The 17,683-nt window shown below is 39.8% G+C and overlaps 1 protein-coding gene across 2 annotated transcripts in view; it reads right to left on the bottom strand.

Annotated features, from left to right (window-relative positions):
• VCL (vinculin) overlaps window positions 1–17,683 on the bottom strand; it is a 128,095-nt gene that overhangs the window by 26,050 nt on the left and 84,362 nt on the right. For both annotated transcript variants that reach the window (XM_030799034.1, XM_030799033.1), the window contains exons 7-10: window positions 11,473–11,563; window positions 10,500–10,647; window positions 4,401–4,554; window positions 3,526–3,701 (exon numbers count right to left, since the gene is read on the bottom strand). In XM_030799034.1, the coding sequence (XP_030654894.1) occupies window positions 3,526–3,701; window positions 4,401–4,554; window positions 10,500–10,647; window positions 11,473–11,563 (569 nt within the window). The remainder of the gene's footprint in view (window positions 1–3,525; window positions 3,702–4,400; window positions 4,555–10,499; window positions 10,648–11,472; window positions 11,564–17,683) is intronic.

Raw genomic sequence — 17,683 nt, 5'->3', positions numbered from 1 at the left:
CCGCCTGGAATGCAGTGGTGAGATCATGGCTCACAGCAGGCTTGACCTCCCAGGGCTCACTGCAGCAATCCTCCTGCCTCAGCCTTCCAGGTAGCTGGGACTACAGGCATGCACCACCACACCTGGCTAATTTAAAAAAATATATTTTGGAGAGATAGGAAACATTCTCCCGACGTTTCCCAAGCTGGTCCTTAACTCCTGGGCTTAAGTGACCCTACCACCTGGGCCTCCCAAAGTCCTGTGCTGGGATTACAGGCATGACCTACCACACCCGGCCATAAGCAGTTGTCTTATATTATTTAATCCTTACAACAACCCTATGATGTAAATAACAATATTATCCTCATTATTAAAGAAACAAAATGGAGGTATGAGGTGGGATAACTTGCCCAATGTCCCATTATTTACTTTGATAGAGTCAGGATTCAAACCCAGCACTGTGACTTCAGAGTCGCCACTCTTTTTTTGTTTTGTTTTGAGATGGAGTCTCGCTATGTTGCCCAGGCTGGAGTGCAGTGGCATGATCTCGGCTCACTGCAACCTCTGCCTCTCGGGTTCAAGCCATTCTTTTGTCTCAGCCTCCTGAGTATTATAGGTGCCCACCACCACACCCAGCTAATTTCTCTATTTTTAATAGAAACGGGTTTTCACCATGTTGACTGGGCTGGTCTTGAACTCCTGATCTCGGGTGATCTGCCCACGTCAGCCTCCCAAAGTGCTAGGATTACAGGCATGAGCCACCGTGCCCAGCCTTCATTCATAAACTACTATACATTTGGTATCACATAATCCCCAGTCCTTTCCATAACTGATTAAACTGGGTGGTTATCTACCTCAAGGACAACATACCCACAGTCAGGCAAGGCACTCAATTAGATTCTGGGGGTTCTCAAAGTCCAGTGTGGATAAAAGTCACTGGAAATCTTATTTTTAAATACCATCAAAAGAGATTCCAATTAAGTATGTCTGGGGTGGGGTCAAGGGGCCTGCATTTTTAACGACCTTCTCAGATGATTCTCAGGCAGGTAATCCTGGGCCCATACTTCAAAAACACTTCATAGTCAACCAGTGATGGGATCTGGAGCTGGAAAGTGATTAAGCCTGGGCCACAGTAGCTCATAGCCGGAGACAAAACCCCCAGATAAATAAACTAAGTCAACACACAGGGTGAAACAGACACAGAGGATCCCACACAGCGACTAAGAGGTGGAGGGAGGGGCTTCCAGTTACCCAAAATCTGGCCACGTTCAAGCTATTAGGTTTGATGAGGTGCCTCTATTTTCAATAATCCTCTACTTTTTACTTGACCAGGTCCTTCCAACCAAAGAACCTCAACCAAGTATCAACATAGAAATAAAAAGACAACCACAATTATATCACAAAGAAAAAAACTGCCCCCAAAACCTTACTCCAAAGACTTCAAATTCTAACCATTATAAAAATACAAAGAATCTGACTCATTTTCCATCTCAGATCCTCTCAGCCATAGAAAGGTAACTTTCAGGCTAACTTTATCTGTCTCATCTGTAAAAATAAAAATAATAGGCTAGGTATGGTGGTTCACGCCTGTAATCCCAGGACTTGGGAGGCTGAGGCGGGTGGATCACGAGGTCAAGAGATCGAGACCATCCTGGACAACATGGTGAAACCCCATCTCTACCAAAAATACAAAAATTTAGCTGGGCGTGGTGGTGCGCGCCTGTAGTCCCAGCTACTCGGGAGGCTGAGGCTGGAGAATCACTTGAACTTGGCAAGCGGAGGATGCAGTGAGCCAAGATTGCGCCACTGCACTCCAGCCTGGTAACAGAGCGAGATGCCGTCTCAAAAATAAATAAAATACATAAATAAAAATAATAGCCCATCCGCCAGAACAGCTAATTTAGATACTCTATCTCTCTCTCTTTTTTTTTTTTTTTTTTTTTTTTTCCTGAGACAGAGTCTCACTCTGTCACCTAGGCTGGAGTGCAGTGGCACAATCCTAGCTCAATGCAACCTCCACTTCCTGGGTTCAAGCTATTCTCTTGCCTCAGCCTCTGAGTAGCTGGGATTACAGGCACCCACCACCAGGCCTAGCTAATTTTTGTATTTTTTTAGTAGAGACAGGGTTTCACCATGTTGGCCAGGCTGGCAGGCTGGTCTTGAACTCCTGACCTCAAGTGATCCGCACACCCTTAGCCTCCCCAAGTGTTGGGATTACAGGCCTGAGCTACCATGCCCAGCTTAGATACTCTCTTAAGAGTTCCTTTATGATTCTAAATTTTTATAACATTCTCCTTTATAAAGTTGAACAAAGAGGGTCTTTAACATGATTCTGATAGTAGCTACTCCTGGCAAGAGGTTACATAGATGTATGTTTATGTGTGTGCTATAGTATTAAGTAACGATGGCATGAATGACCACACATGAAGGTCTGCTGTTAGCACCATTACCATTCATTACCTCTTCATCATTAAGAAACATTAAAGAGTACCTAGTATGTATATGGACTTACATTAGGTCCTAAGAGTATAGAGAGCAACTTTTACATTTGACATTAAACCCTTCCTTAGTGTTATTTTAGCATGTGCTGCAGGGGTTTTTTTCTTAAGAGTGAAAAATATCTACTGAAAGAAGAAAGCAGTTAGGTGCAGTGGCTCACGCCTGTAATCCCAATACTTTGGAAAGCTGAAGTGGGAGGATAGCTTGAGCCCTTGAGTTTGAGACCAGTCCTGACAACATAGCGACACCCCGTCTCTACAAAAAATAAAAAAATTAGCCAGGCATGCTGGCATGTGCCTGTAGTCCCAGCTACTCCGGAGGCTGAGGTGGAAGGATGGCTTGAGCCTGGGAGTTCAAAGCTGCAGTGAGGCACAGTCATGTCACTGCACTCCAGGGTGGGTGGTAGACTGAGACCCTATTTCAAAAAAAAAAAAAAATTAAAAATTAAAAAAAAAGAGGAAATACCCCTTTTCCATATCATCAAAGTAGGTGCCATGAGAGCCTTTAAGAGAGGAGGCTGTGGGGAGGCTGTTGTTACAAGAAAAATCATCCAGGAAATGTAATTTAAGTATCTCCTATACTTGCTACTTACAAAATATCATTGCTGGGTAAGGAGGAAAGTACATTCTTATGCTTCTTCCCTTCCATATACACATAGGAGTCTTTTCATAGCTAGCCACAAAAATTATTTTCCTCTTATGTGTGGGAAACAGATAGGTCATAAACATGATGTATCAAAGAAAGCCCTAGTTTAGAAATTTAAAAAGCATCTCAAAAAAGGAGTTCTTAGCATCCTAAATTTATCAATTTATAACTATGTGACCAGCAATAAATCATTAAACCTCAGTTAGATCACTGATACAACAAATTAATATCTGACCTAGAATTAATGAGAATATAGTGGAAGAGCAGCATAAGTGCATTTAACCTAGGGGAATTGAAATATGTATGTTCTTGGGGGAAGAAAGAAAGATAGGGAGAGGGAAGGGAGAGAGAAAGGGAGAGAAGAAAAGATATGAAAAGGCAATGTAAGGGTTAAATACATACTGTCTTCGTAGATCTGCTAATTTAGAAGTCAGAGCAGATATTTCCCCAAGGGAACGTAGAATGTCATCTCTTTCTTTAGGATCATCACATAATTCTGCTATTTTCCGAGCTTCAGCCAAAGCACCTCGAATCTGCTCTTCTCCTTCCGGTCCACCATTTGGATCTGCAAGCCAGTTCTACACACAGAAACGGAGAAGCAGCACACTGTGATCTACTCACACACGCCATTCTACTAAACTTAACAAGGCCAGAAGAAGGATTTCAAAAGTAATACACCAGTAATCATTTTTATAATTCTGATCTTTTTTTATCGTACAGAGGTTCTTAGATTTATCTAAGATGAACTCAATCTCTCATCTTTTTAAAATCAAATTTTTTACGCCAATTAGCATAAAATATTTTCCCAAGCTTTATCTCATCTCTGAATTAACCACACCTTATTAGTTCCTCAGTTCCTCAAACATGTATTTTTGTGAAATGCTTGAAAATCATTTTACAGTAGAGCAGTATCGGAAAACTTTAACCCCTAAACATTACAATGACCCAAGAGTTGTGAATTCTAGGACAAGGAATAGTTTCAATGTACTGCAATCTATATCAGCAACTAGGATTCCCTTGGTACTCTGAGAGCTTACTTTTACCTAACTGAAGTGCTGTAAATTAAGATCTTTATTTCAAAATATAGATAAACATTTGTCTAAACCTGTGATGGTAAAGGAGGTGTTAACATTGGTAAGTGCTGGAAGTCACTCATTACTTAGAAACCATTATCCAACCACAGTAAATGATAAGAGACAGAGAAGAAAGATAGGATATTTATGATTTAGGATATTTATGAAACATTTCCCACCCCTCCTGAAAATCACCATCAGTACCTGAGCAGCATCAATCTTCTTTGCAATGCTCTGCTTTGAGTTGGTCATGGCTTCCAGCTTGCGAGCTGCATTTTCCACTTTTGCTGTGAGCACATCCAGACCCTGAGATACCTGCTGAGCTTTCTGCATGGCCACCGGTGAGGATCCTTGTCCTCTGCTCAAAACAGACACATGCTGTCATTGTACACCCTCAAATAATGACAAAATATTCCCAAATACATTCCCAATAGTACATGTGGTTTTTGTGAACATGCTTGGCTTTTTCCTTTTCCCCAGTAAATCTGGGACAACACAAGAAAACAGACATAAACAAAGCAAGACGCCCAAATCACGTACTTTTTCTTTTAAAAATGCACATTAGGCCGGGCGCGGTGGCTCACGCTTGTAATCCCAGCACTTTGGGAGGCCGAGGCGGGCGGATCACGAGGTCAGGAGATCGAGACCACGGTGAAACCCCGTCTCTACTAAAAATACAAAAAATTAGCCGGGCGAGGTGGTGGGCGCCTGTAGTCCCAGCTACTCGGAGAGACTGAGGCAGGAGAATGGCGTGAACCCGGGAGGCGGAGCTTGCAGTGAGCCGAGATTGCGCCACTGCTCTCCAGCCTGGGTGACAGAGCGAGACTCCGTATCAAAAAAAATAAATAAATAAATAAAAATGCACATTAGCTTCACGGAACTGCATAACCACTTTGAAGACCAGACCAGCAAATTTTGATAATTATTCTCCTCTTGGTAGTGATTACATAATCAAATCTAAACTTCAGTGGGAAAATGTGCTGGTGATCTTATTGCTAGGGAGGGCTTTGTTACCATAGTAATGTGTGCTTCTGAAATAAATAGTCCATTAAATTGTCTTCTTATGGGCAAGTATACATTCAAAATGTTTCAGGAGGCAGCATGCATAGTGTTAATGAAAGTGTACCAGACTGGGAACAAGCAGATCTGTGTTCAAATCTTAACTCTTGGTACCTGTGGAACCTTGTTTATGGTGTTTAACCTCCCTGGGTTTCTATTTTCTAACTTATACAGTGAAGGTAACATATAATGAAGGTAGGTAATACATTTTCCCCACTTATCTTATGGAGTGGCTTCAAGCATCAAAATAATATACTTGAAAACACTGGCAATAAAAATCTACCATTATTACTGAATTATCATGATTTTTATAATGAACCTAATGATAATCTTAAATGCCTACCTTCCTCCTAGGCAATCTATAAATATATAAATAATCGAAACTAGCTAATACTGAGCACATGGTGATAGGAAACGACTGTTTCCCATCAAGTTCCTAAAGAACTGATTTCACTATTTTCCTCTCTCAGAAATGATATGCTATTACTACCAAAAATATGAGTTCATGGAAACTTGTTTCTCTATTTACTTTCCCTATTTACTTGTTTTCCTTATTTACTTTCCAAGTCACAAAGTATTATTTGCCCTCATTTTACAATCCAGATTGTTTTAATCCAAGCAGCCTGGTAAACTCAGTGATAGGGGCAGTAACTTTACCATTTGGTAGAATGGCATGGCTGATTATCCTAATCAGAACTTCTATTTTTAGGATAAACTCCAAAATACCTTTGCTTCCCTTCATAATAGTATTGATCTGTCATTCATCTATCTAGCCTCTGTGGGTTTTTTTATTTTTTTTGAGACGGAGTCTCACTGTTGTCCAGGCCGGAATGAAGTGGCACGATCTTGGGAGGCAGTGGTTGCAATGAGCCAAAATTATCCTACCTCAGCCTCTCAAGTAGTTCAAGCAATTCTCCTGCCTCGGCCTCCCGAGTAGCTGAGATTACAGGCATGTGCCACCATGCCTGGCTAATTTTTGTATTTTTAGTAGAGACGGGGGTTTCACAATGTTGGCCAGGCTGGTCTTGAACTTCTGACCTCAAGAGATCCACCAGCCTCACCCTCCCAAAGCGCTGGGATTACAGGTGTGAGCCACCATGCCCAGCCTATCTAGCATCTTTTTAAAATTCTTCTGTTTTTCATCTATACCAAAACTTGAGGTAATGAATTCATTCATTTATTGCCGGGTATATAAAAGGTATATATACACTTTTTCCTTGAAGTTGAGGCCTCCCTTTTATGTGGCAGAAGAGGGGAAGACTTTTAGGAAACATAGTCTTTAGGATTTAATTTGCTTTTTTTCTTCAAATCTACTACTTCATGATGAGAGATCTTTTTGTTAAAAGAGTCCAACTGTATATTACAAAATAATAACTTCTCTGAGGCTGGAAATTTAGAAATTATTTTTTTTTAAAAAAGAGTCCAACTGTGAAAAAGTAAAACTATTTATGGGCTACACAGTTTTTTCATTCAAAATAAAAAGATTTTATTGAGTCCCATGGGGGTAAAAATATATACTAGCAACCTAGAAACCCTGTGTGACTGATAGAATATCAAGAAGAAATTGTTACTGCATTTCAGCCACTAAAATATTAAACAGCTGGGTACACTTAAGAAAGGACTACAGGGAGATAACTTTCTAATCTTTCATCAGGAAAGGATATTGCAGGCTCCACTGTGAAGCAGGCCCATTGTTACCCTTCACTGTTCTAGCCTTTTCTCTTTACAGATTAATGGTGGAACCCCTACAATAACTACCTCATTCTCTTGCTCATACTCATCTTTCTCTAAACACATACAACTGTGTATTTGAGAATTCCAAGTGAAAACTGGCTACCACACTGGGAAAAGGCTGCAGACAAAAGACACAAAAGTGAGAAATCAAAAGAGCCAAGAATCCTATCAAACTGCACTGGCATTTCTCCGAATGAGAACAAAACTTCTTTTTGTCCTTTTTGCAAAGTTCTTGCCATGCTCATGACAGAGGAGACTGCTTCTCAGCAGGAGAAAAGATTCACTGAACTCAATGAGATCACATTTATTTAAGCTGTTTCTTTCCCCTTCAACATAGAGACTCAACCTGAAATTCCTGGAGCTTCCAGGCCTGCAGGGAATCCATGAACCTCTAGAAATTATACATAATATTGTATGGGCGTGTTTATATGCATCTTTTTAGGTACGGATGAATGTTTTCATCAGATGATAGAAGTGATCTTGGTCCAAAAAAGGTTAAGAACCACGCCTTTAAGATCTGCATTCTTGGCCAGGCGCAGTGGCTCACACGCGTAATCCCAGCACTTTGGGAGGCCGCAGCAGGCAGATCACCTGAGGTCAGGAGTTCAAGACCAGCCTGACCAACATGGTGAAACCCCGTCTCTATTAAAATACAAAAATTAGCCAGGCATGGTGGCGCATGCCTGTAATCCCAGGTACTCAAGAGGCTGAGGCAGGAGAATCGCTTGAACCCAAGAGGCAGAAGTTGCAGTGAGCCGAGATCATGCTATTGCACTCCAGCCTGGGCAATAAGAGCAAAACTCCGTCTTAAAAAAATAAAATAAAATAAAATAAAATAAAATAAATAAGATCTGCATTCTTATGTCTATTGCACTAATATTGGAGACCAGGTATAATGGTGCACTGCATGTAGAGGAGTGTTTCTGAGCCCTGTTTGTATGTAGACCCTGTGTATCCCAATTATCTCATGATGTTTCATGAGTGTCTCATCCTATTCCAAGTTTTCCTAATGTCCATACCATAAAATTCTATTAAAATCTTTTAGAACTTCATTATCACTATGGATGAGTTCATCTGTATGAATTCCAAACAAATTTATATTATATTGAGTTTTCTCAATAGCAAACTATGTTTATTTAGTTTATGGGGAGAAAAGCTCTAAAGGCCAAGGCTTTAGGAGGGTAAAAGGAAGGTAAATAATTATGAATCCAAATAAATAATCATGAAAAGGAAACTCAAAAAAGCCCAGAAATTACCAACTTAGAGGATAACCTAGTTAAATGATTATTTTATGAGGTGAAATAATTCCAATGTTTTCACTCTATGTTTCTTTCTCCCCATCCTTCATAAAATGTCTTTACCCATGCCAGACTTCACCACTGCCCCTTTATTTTTCATAAGCCTATGGCTAGAAAATTAGAAACTAGATTTGTGTTTCAGTTTCAATTATGGAACAAGTTTCAACTTTATTATTAGGCATTTGTGTATTTTAAAAGTTCAAGCCAGGAGTGGTGGCTCACGCCTTTAATCTCAACACTTTGAGAGGATCACTTGAGGCCAGGAGTTTGAGACCACAAAACATAGCAAGACCTTATCTCTACAAAAATATTAAAAAACTAGCCAAGCATAGTGGCACATGCCTATAGTTCTATCTACTCAGGAGGCTGAAGAAGGAACATTGCTTGAGCCTAGAGTTCAAAGTTACAGTGAACTATGATCATACCGCTGCACTTCAGCCTGGGTGACAGAGCAAGACCATGTCATTAAAAATAAAAAATTTGGCCGGGCGTGGTGGCTCACACCTATAATCCCAGCACTTTGGGAGGCCGAGGCGGGTGGATCACCTGAGGCTGGAAGTTCGAGACCAGCCTGACCAACATGGAGAAACCCCATCTCTACTAAAAATACAAACTTAGCCGGGCATGGTGGCGCATTCCTGTAATCCTAGCTACTCAGGAGGCTGAGGCAGGAGAATCACTTGAACCCAGGAGGCAAAGGTTGCAGTGAGCCGAGATCACGCTATTGCACTCCAGCCTGGGCAACAAGAGTGAAACTCCCACTGGCCAGGCGCAGTGGCTCAAGCCTGTAATCCCAGCACTTTGAGAGGCCGAGGCAGGCAGATCACGAGGTCAGGAGATCAAGACCATCCTGGGTAACACGGTGAAACCCCGTCTCCACTAAAAATACAAAAAATTAGCCGGGCGTGTTGGCAGGCGCCTGTAGTCCCAGCTACTCAGGAGGCTGAGGCAGGAGAATGGCGTGAACCCGGGAGGCAGAGCTTGCAGTGAGCCGAGATCATGCCACTGCACTCCAGCCTGGGGGACAGAGAAGGACTTTGTCTCAAAAAAAAAAAAGAAACTCCCATCTCAAAAAAATGAAAAATAAAAAGAAAAATAAAAAATTTGGCAGGTCATGGTGGCTCACGCCTGTAATCCCAGCACTTTTGGAAGCCAAGGCAGGTGGATCACCTGAGAGTTTGAGACCAGCCTGGCCAACATGGTAAAACCCTGTCTCTACTAAAATTACAAAAAATTAGCCAGGTGTGGCAGCACATTCCCGTAACCTCAGCTACTTGGGAGGTTAAGGCAGGAGAATTGCTTGAGCCTGGGAGGCAGGGGTTGCAGTGAGCCGAGATCGCACCACTGCATGCCAGCCTGGGTGACAGAGCGAGACTCCGTCTCAAAATAAATAAATAAATAAATAATTTAAACCACGTTTTAAATAAAGTCAGGCCAGGCATGGTGGCTCACACCTGTAATCCCAGCACTTTGGGAGGCCAAGGCAGATGGATCACCTGAGGCCAGGAGTTCAAGACCAACCTGGCCAACCTGGCAAAACCCCATCTCTACTAAAAATACAAAAATTAGCCAGGCATGGCCAGGCACGGTGGCTCACTCCTGTAATCCCAGCACTTTGGGAGGCTGAGGAGGGTGGATCACGAGGTCCGGAGTTCAAGACCAGCCTGGCCAAGATGATGAAACCCCGTCTGTACTAAAAATACAAAAATTAGCTGGACGTGGTGGCGGGCGACTATAATCCCAGCTACTCGGGAGGCTGAGGCAGAGAACTGCTTGAATCATGGAGTCGGAGGTTGCAGTGACCCAAGATCGCGCCACTGCACTCCAGCCTGGCAACAGAGTGAGACTCTGTCTCAAACAAACAAACAAAAAAAATTAGCCAGGTGTGATGGCGGGCGCCTATAATCCCAGCTACCTGGGAGGCCGAGGCAAGAGAATCTCTTGAACCTGGGAGGTGGAGTGAGCCAAGATCGCACCACCGCACTCCAGTCTGGGTAACAGAGTGAGACTCCATCTCAAAAAATAATAAATAAATAAATAAAGTCAGCAAAGGGAAAGTTCACCTCCATCTCAAAAGAATTTAATAGACTATAATATCTCTGTTATCTACTAGCCAAAGAGATAACTCAAAACTGGCAGAGGCTTGTTTTCTGAATCACCCTGTTAGGAGTGAGTTACCCACTACTGCTCTGTAAGGACAAAGGAACTTTACCTGGCACGGAGGTCAGCCACTTGATCAGTCATCTGCCCTAGCATTTTGCAAGTTCCCAGAATCTCCCTGCGTTCTTTGCCTGCACAGAGTTCACCAACTTTTCCAGCTTCATCTAAGATCTGTCTGATGGCCTGCTCACCAGCATCCCCTAAAATAAAGAGATATTCAATATCTACATTGTTAACACATTCATTATTTAGAGAGGATACTTTACAAGTCATTTCATTCACCAAGGAATGGATGATTTTAAACAAGACGAGGGAATAGAAGGCAACATATCTGATAGCTAACAGCCAAGCAGTGCCCTTAAACCACAGGGTGAGGTTTCAACAACAGACACTGCGAAAAAAGATACTTGGAACCATATCTATTTGGAGATACTAAGTAGCTTGTGGTAAGAATATGGATGATAAAAACAGACTCTAACAATTTAATAGTATTTAGCACCTCCAACCTACTTTAGGTTTTTCACATTCATTCAAATATTAATCTAAAACAGAATAAATATTAGATTAGAAAATCAATAAAGCCTAGTTCAATAACCTATTTGGGTCTTATCTTTATACAGTCAACTTTCCAATTCTCATTGGCATCATGATTTAATCTGCTTAATTAAGAACTCTGTTGACGTAAATGGAAGTCTGCTCAATGGGAACTGGAAGAGAAGAACTTTCATTCAAAATAATTACCTTTTGGATTCAGGGAAGGGGAGAACCAATAATTTTGCAAACAATGCCCAGCTCAGCGTGACTCACTCCTCCGTGATTAGAGGTGATCGAATCTATTCCCTTCATCCTTGTAAGGCCTACTACTTGCTTCAGTTACTCAAAACTATCAGATAATGGGGTATGCCCCATAATGTTACAGTAGTTCTCTCAGATGATGAGTTATGGGAGAATTTCTTTCTTTCTTTCATTTGCTTGGTTTTTAGCTTATCGTTGTATCGATCAGAAAAGCTGAACTAGAGGGTTACCTGGGGAGGCACTAGGGTCACGGAGCCAACCTTTGGCCTGGTTTAGTTTGGAGTCTATGGAGGCCAATGCTCTCTTCATGGCTTCAGTGTCCTTTTGGGAAGAAATCCCACAATTATTTTCTTTGCAAAAGTTGAGATACCATGATACAAAGTAAGACAGAGAAGAAGTTACAGCATTAACATACATAGCTAAGGTAGTCAGTCCTACGAAGGCCTTAAAAATATTGTCACCACACCACAATTCTCATTTCTGTCAAAATGCAGCATCTTGCATGCAAATCTTCAGTTAATTCTACTCTGTTGCTAAACAGAGTGGAATTGGGTTCCCTATTGCTAAAACTACGAAAACTGGTAAAATTGCTCAAGCCAGAATATGTTTAATGTCTTCAGCAGGAAAAAGCCCTGTTGTCACGTGCCTCATTATCAGCCTTTCCACTAGTCAACATTCATCTACTGCAGCCTTGCCAAAGCCCTTCCCACTTCAGGGAAGCCTCATTAGTATGTGGTGCCACAAATCACAGTTCTTTTATATCTTGTTTTGAAATGCACACACTGGATGATGTTTCACTATATTCAATTAACCTGAAAAACTTAGAATTACTGGTTGGAAGAAACAATTGAAAATGTTAATCTAGCAATTTAATTTTAATTCTACAAATAAACCCCTCAAAGTAATAAGATTTAGAAGTGTTTTCTGACCTTCCCTGCTATTCCTCCTTCTTAGTTCCCTTACCATCCCTCACCTGGAAAAAGATGCAGGATAGAATAAATGGGTCTCAGCTTATTGTTTACAACCAGGATTCATGAGGACTATCAGGAAACTAGCATAAAATCTCCCAGGATACACCAGGAGAAGCTGAAACAACAGACTAATCACTTTAAATATATATAAGTATTTCAGTAAATTTTTTTAAATACATAAAAACACAGAGAACAATGTAACACCAGCCATCTTTTAAGTCTCTATTTAGCATCTTCAAAGACCATCTATCCTCCTTTTTGCTGTAGGAAACTGACTCTTACAGAGTTAAGCCATCAAAGCACAAAGTTAACCTCTAAAATTCTAGGCAATGTCCTAGCTTCCTTCAGTTTCCAATCCTGCACACTTAAAGGTGTTCTTAAAGGTGTTGCACCACTAGTTTTCCACACGGGGGCACCAGGAGCATCCCCACTTCCAATTCAAAAAAGACCCACTACTATCTGGCCCGGCGCGGTGGCTCACGCTTGTAATCCCAGCACTTTGGGAGGCTGAGGCGGGCGGATCACGAGGTCAGGAGATCGAGACCACGGTGAAGCCCCGTCTCTACTAAAAAATACAAAAAATTAGCCAGGCATGGTGGCTGGCGCCTGTAGTCCCAGCTACTCAGGAGGCTGAGGCAGGAGAATGGTGTGAACCCAGGAGGCGGAGCTTGCAGTGATGCTGCGAGATCATGCCACTGCACTCCAGCCTGGGCGACAGAGCGAGACTCCGTCTCAAAAAAAAAAAAAAAGACCCACCACTATCACAAATAAGCATTGGCAGCACCCATAGTTAGGCTCAAGGTCCACAACTGTTCCAAAGCACCCTATTCAAAAGACAGATCTCTCAACTGTCGGAATCCCTCCTTCCCCTTCTAAACAGACACAGATGATTCTCCTGTTGAATCCTTGGCTATCTAAGGCTCTAAATAGCAAATTCTCAGCTATAGCAATGAAAAAGAAGTGAATTAAATTAACGAAAAAAATTGAAAATAAAGTATTTTTATTATCAAGTTATATGTAACCATGGTAGCTGTCAATAAAAGGCAGAGTCATAAGAGGATCTATTTCAAAATCCACTTGTAATTAGAAGAAGATATGTGGTATTTTTTAAGTGCTTTGATTCTCAAATGGTTTGAATATCAGCAAATCTCTCCTATCGTGTCTTAAATTAATTTGTGCAGAAAAAACGTTGCCTTCAAAATTAATGCAAAGGTCAACTTTAGCTTAATTCCAAATTAGCAAGGCCTGAATCAATAACTTTTTTAAAAAATCTGAGGCCAGGCAACTCCTAACCTCAGAGAACTGGGTAGTCTTCAGGATCTAACACAAGTTATCTAGGCATAGGTTTTCTTTTAATCACAAATTCTTACTTAGGAAGTATGTGCACATCCTGGAGAATAATTATGTCAATGTAAAAATATTTCACTTAAAACCTGTTAAACCATTTTCCTAACACACTTTTAAGTGAGAAAAGCAATAGGTATTTATTACATTTCAAAAATCTAAATTCAAAGGGAAATGAAGGTCAGAAATTTTTATGTCTACTCTAACATTAAAGGCTACTAGTTAGGAAACTAAATTCAACTGACGTGCATTGAATTTAATATGCATTCCATGCATGTTAGGTTCTGTTTTAGCTACTTTCCCCGTCCTTACCTCATTGAATCTCAAATTTAAATGTCATTTAAATAATACTACAAATTAAGAAACAGGAACTCACTCCTACAAACCTAATTCGATCTCAGGTTTGTTGACTCCAAACCTCAATGCTTATCAAATGAAACAAGATTTTTTTTTTCTTTTACCAAGGAGAGTTGCTGAAGATTCTACTAATCTCCAACAATAGTCAGCAAGTCTCTGCCTTGTCAATTTTGACTTTGGTTAATACTGCAGAGAAAATAAGCTCCAGAAATCAAATTCATAATCTACACTATCAAAAATGACTGCTTTTATTCTCCAATGCCCAAAAATGATTTGAAACACAATGGAAAAAATAGTTTTTGTCTATTCAGCATCCTCAAAAATCATTTCTTTTTTTCTCCTTAATAAAGCTCTAATGGCCAGTACTGCAAGGAAAGAATGTAATTCTCAGGAAGTGAGTAATTTACTGCTCAGTGGGAGGTGTGACACCATCAAGAAGTTAAAATTAAGAGATGTTCATTTTCCCCTAAAAGGAACCAATAGCCAATTTTGAATGAAGCTGCATTTAATAACTGAGACTTTCAATAAGTTACCAAAGTTTTTAACAGCATTAATTTTAGACAATTTCAGAGATTTAAAACAATAACTGAAAGAGCCATCTTAAATTCTTTCTGGAACACAGTAGGTTATAAGTAATCATTTTATATTAGTCATATCTAGTAAAAACAAACGTCTAAGGGAATTTTTTTCTCCTAAGACTTTCATATCTATTTCTTTTGAAAGGCAATAGTTATTATAGAATTGACAGAATTCTGTCATAAGCATATAAGTATACAAACAATGAATATGACATAAACAAATTCACTGGACAACTAACTAGGACAGAAGTCAATTTGGGGATATATTTATAAAGGGTGAAAATAATCATGACCCTTGTGGTCAGCTATGCTTTGTACCACAAACCATTTTGCTAAACCTTGTCATGCAGGTCTGTAAGTACCTACAGTATAATTCAGATATGAAATAGAAGAGAGAAAAACTGCACCTTCATTTGAGTATTCTTCTCTATAAAAACTCAACTTTGGGAAAAAGAAAAGTCTCTACCAATTGCTTATCTGTTTTTGGTTTGTTTTTCAGGGGGTTTGTGGGTGTTGAAAGAGTGAAGTATAAAAAGACCAGGTCTAGTCACGTGGCTTTGGGGACAGCTGGCCTGCATCTATCTGGGTCCTCCCCCCGCCATGTTATGCTCCTTCTTATCATAAAATTCTTATGAATTTATGTTTTAAATGAGAAAAATACAGTGCCTTGGCACTCTTCCCTACGTACCAAAAGATGGAATGACAAGCTAAACCATTTGTACATGCTTTTCTAGGAAATGAAACACTCCTTAAATTAAATATAGATTTAGGCCTCAGAACACCTGTGAATAATAATGACCTCCTTCTATGGACAATCAAGAGGAACTTCAGTTTAAAAAGTGAAGTCCTGCAATCCTAGGCTCTTGAAAATTTTAAATATGGGGAATAAGGACCTCTCTCCATAACTGCCCACTATACTCTCCCTTCTCCCTCCACTAACACCTGCCTTCCCACTCCATCCCCTTTCTAACCTCATTTCCACCCGCAAGTCAATGTTTTAAACCAGATGTTTCTGGTTTAAGATGTTTCTGGAAAGTATAGATTGGACAGTAGAACAAAATCTTACAAACTACATTTAAACAAGAGAAAGTTGTCTAGTCCTGAGACTTCATGCAAGTTACCTTCTCTGGGTCTCAATTCCTCATCTCTAAGAATACCTTCCCGGCTCTAAAAATCTATGCTACCTATGAGTGCATGATCAGATGTACTAACCAAAGATAACTTAGATCACAAGGGAAACAATTTATTTTGGGATTTTCTCCTCATAGGGAGCAGGGAGATAAAATATCATAAATGCCTGAATTAACTATTTATCTCAAGCTCTTAGAGATCTTTCATTCTATTAGCTGCTAAAAACAAAACACTAGAACACTTGCTCATAGAAAGCCCACAAATGACCTTTTTTTTTTTTAATTTTTTTTTTTAACAAATAAACTCTTAAATCCCAGTGGTCTGCAAGTAAGGGGGTAGTATTACACGATCACAAGTTCTAACCAACATTTCCTGCCTTAGTTAAGTTTGCTAATCTTCTGTATAAGGCATCTGAGTCACTCACTACTTTTACCCACCACCAGCCCAGGACCACAGTGGGGAGAGACCCACCACAGGAACTAATCCCGAGTAATAGAATTTAATGATTCAAGGTGCAAAGCTGCAGGAGTGCCTATGTAGGGTTCAAAGTCTTAGCAGTGAAATTTTTAAAAAAATTTTTATTTCACTTCCTCTTAATTCTCAGCATGCATCAAGATACAAGTAATATAAATACTAAAAAAATTAAATGTAGAGCACTAAATTTACAAAGGGTAGAATTAGAATTGTGTTTAACTCGAATTCTTTTAATAAATAATGTATTTTCAGAAAAAAATGCTAACCTGATTTTTAATGATCACTATAAAATGATTGTTGATTTAAGAAAAGGAAACTTTACTTTTAAAATAAGTGAAGTGTTTAAAGTCAAAGTTACTTTTAAATTTGTAAATGTGCAATTTGACTATAGGTATAAAAGGTAAAATAATCAGTTATTGCATTGCCTCTTAAAAATCTTAACTTATTCGGCAAGACGCACTTTTACCAAGAATTTTTTCCACTTACTTTCTTCCCCCACTTTTCTAGAGGAATCATCACTTTCCAGAAGAATACTGCACCAATGGGGAGGCATGAAACAAGTATGGTAAGACAAAGTTAATTATTTATTGGTAGGGGCGAGAAGAGGTGAAAGACACTGTATGCATTAAACAGAATGGGAACCCAGCAGTCACAGTCAGACAAAAGGTCTGATTAATTCACTGCTTACAAAGTGGAGCAATGAAAGATGCATAATGCTACAAAACTGAAAAAGAGCCAAAATCCTAGCTACCAATTTCTATTTTCAGGGTAAAATTTTTTTCTATTTTTGTAACCAACAGAAATGATTACTCTTAGAGGGTGAGGAGCGGTAGAGTGGATGGGAACTAGGTTAGGAGGAAGACTTATCAGGTATATCTTTTTGCAGCACTTTGACATTTGAACCACATAAATGTATAACAAAAGCAAAATTAGGTTAAAAATAAACCTCTTTTTTTATTCTGATGTCATAGGTTAAAAAATAAGCATCTCTTTTTCATTCTTATGGTCAGTAGATTAAAAAATAAACATCTCTTGTTCATTCTGATGTCATCATGTACTTGAGTTGAGCTAATTTAATTTACCTTCTTTCATTTCAGATGAAGTTAGTTTTGTAGCATCCTAACAAATTGGTTTTCCTCAGCATAAAACTGGGACCAGCTAAAAGACTGTACACAGTGAGTACCAGGTCTATTTCTCTTGTACCCCCAAGTGCCTAATCCTAGCCCTGAAAAACTCAACTGACTACATTTTTTTAATGAGAGAAGCAGCTCTTGATGGCACTTGCACAAAATAAAGTTCAATAACATTTGTTCACTAAATGATGGATAGCTTTTCCCTTCTGAAAACAGAGAAACATTAAGGTTAAAATGCCTGTTCCTCCTTATTACTTTTTCTCATCTGCTAGAAGCAAAAGAAAGAGAATAAGCGAAGAGCTTGGGTTAGGGGAACATGAGGTCATGGAGAACTACAGCTAATTCAGTTTGGACAGCAAAACATGCAGTGAGCCACAGAATGAAGTTAGGAAGACCTTTAGACACACTTCACTTCTGTTTTCCTTTGGATTTTGAAGGCTAGGATTATTATGA

This window comes from Nomascus leucogenys, chromosome 18, assembly GCF_006542625.1.
Source record: "Nomascus leucogenys isolate Asia chromosome 18, Asia_NLE_v1, whole genome shotgun sequence".
NCBI classification, from domain to species: domain Eukaryota; kingdom Metazoa; phylum Chordata; class Mammalia; order Primates; family Hylobatidae; genus Nomascus; species Nomascus leucogenys.
Note: the sequence above shows the minus strand (reverse complement) of the source record. Positions and strands in the feature narration are given on the sequence as shown.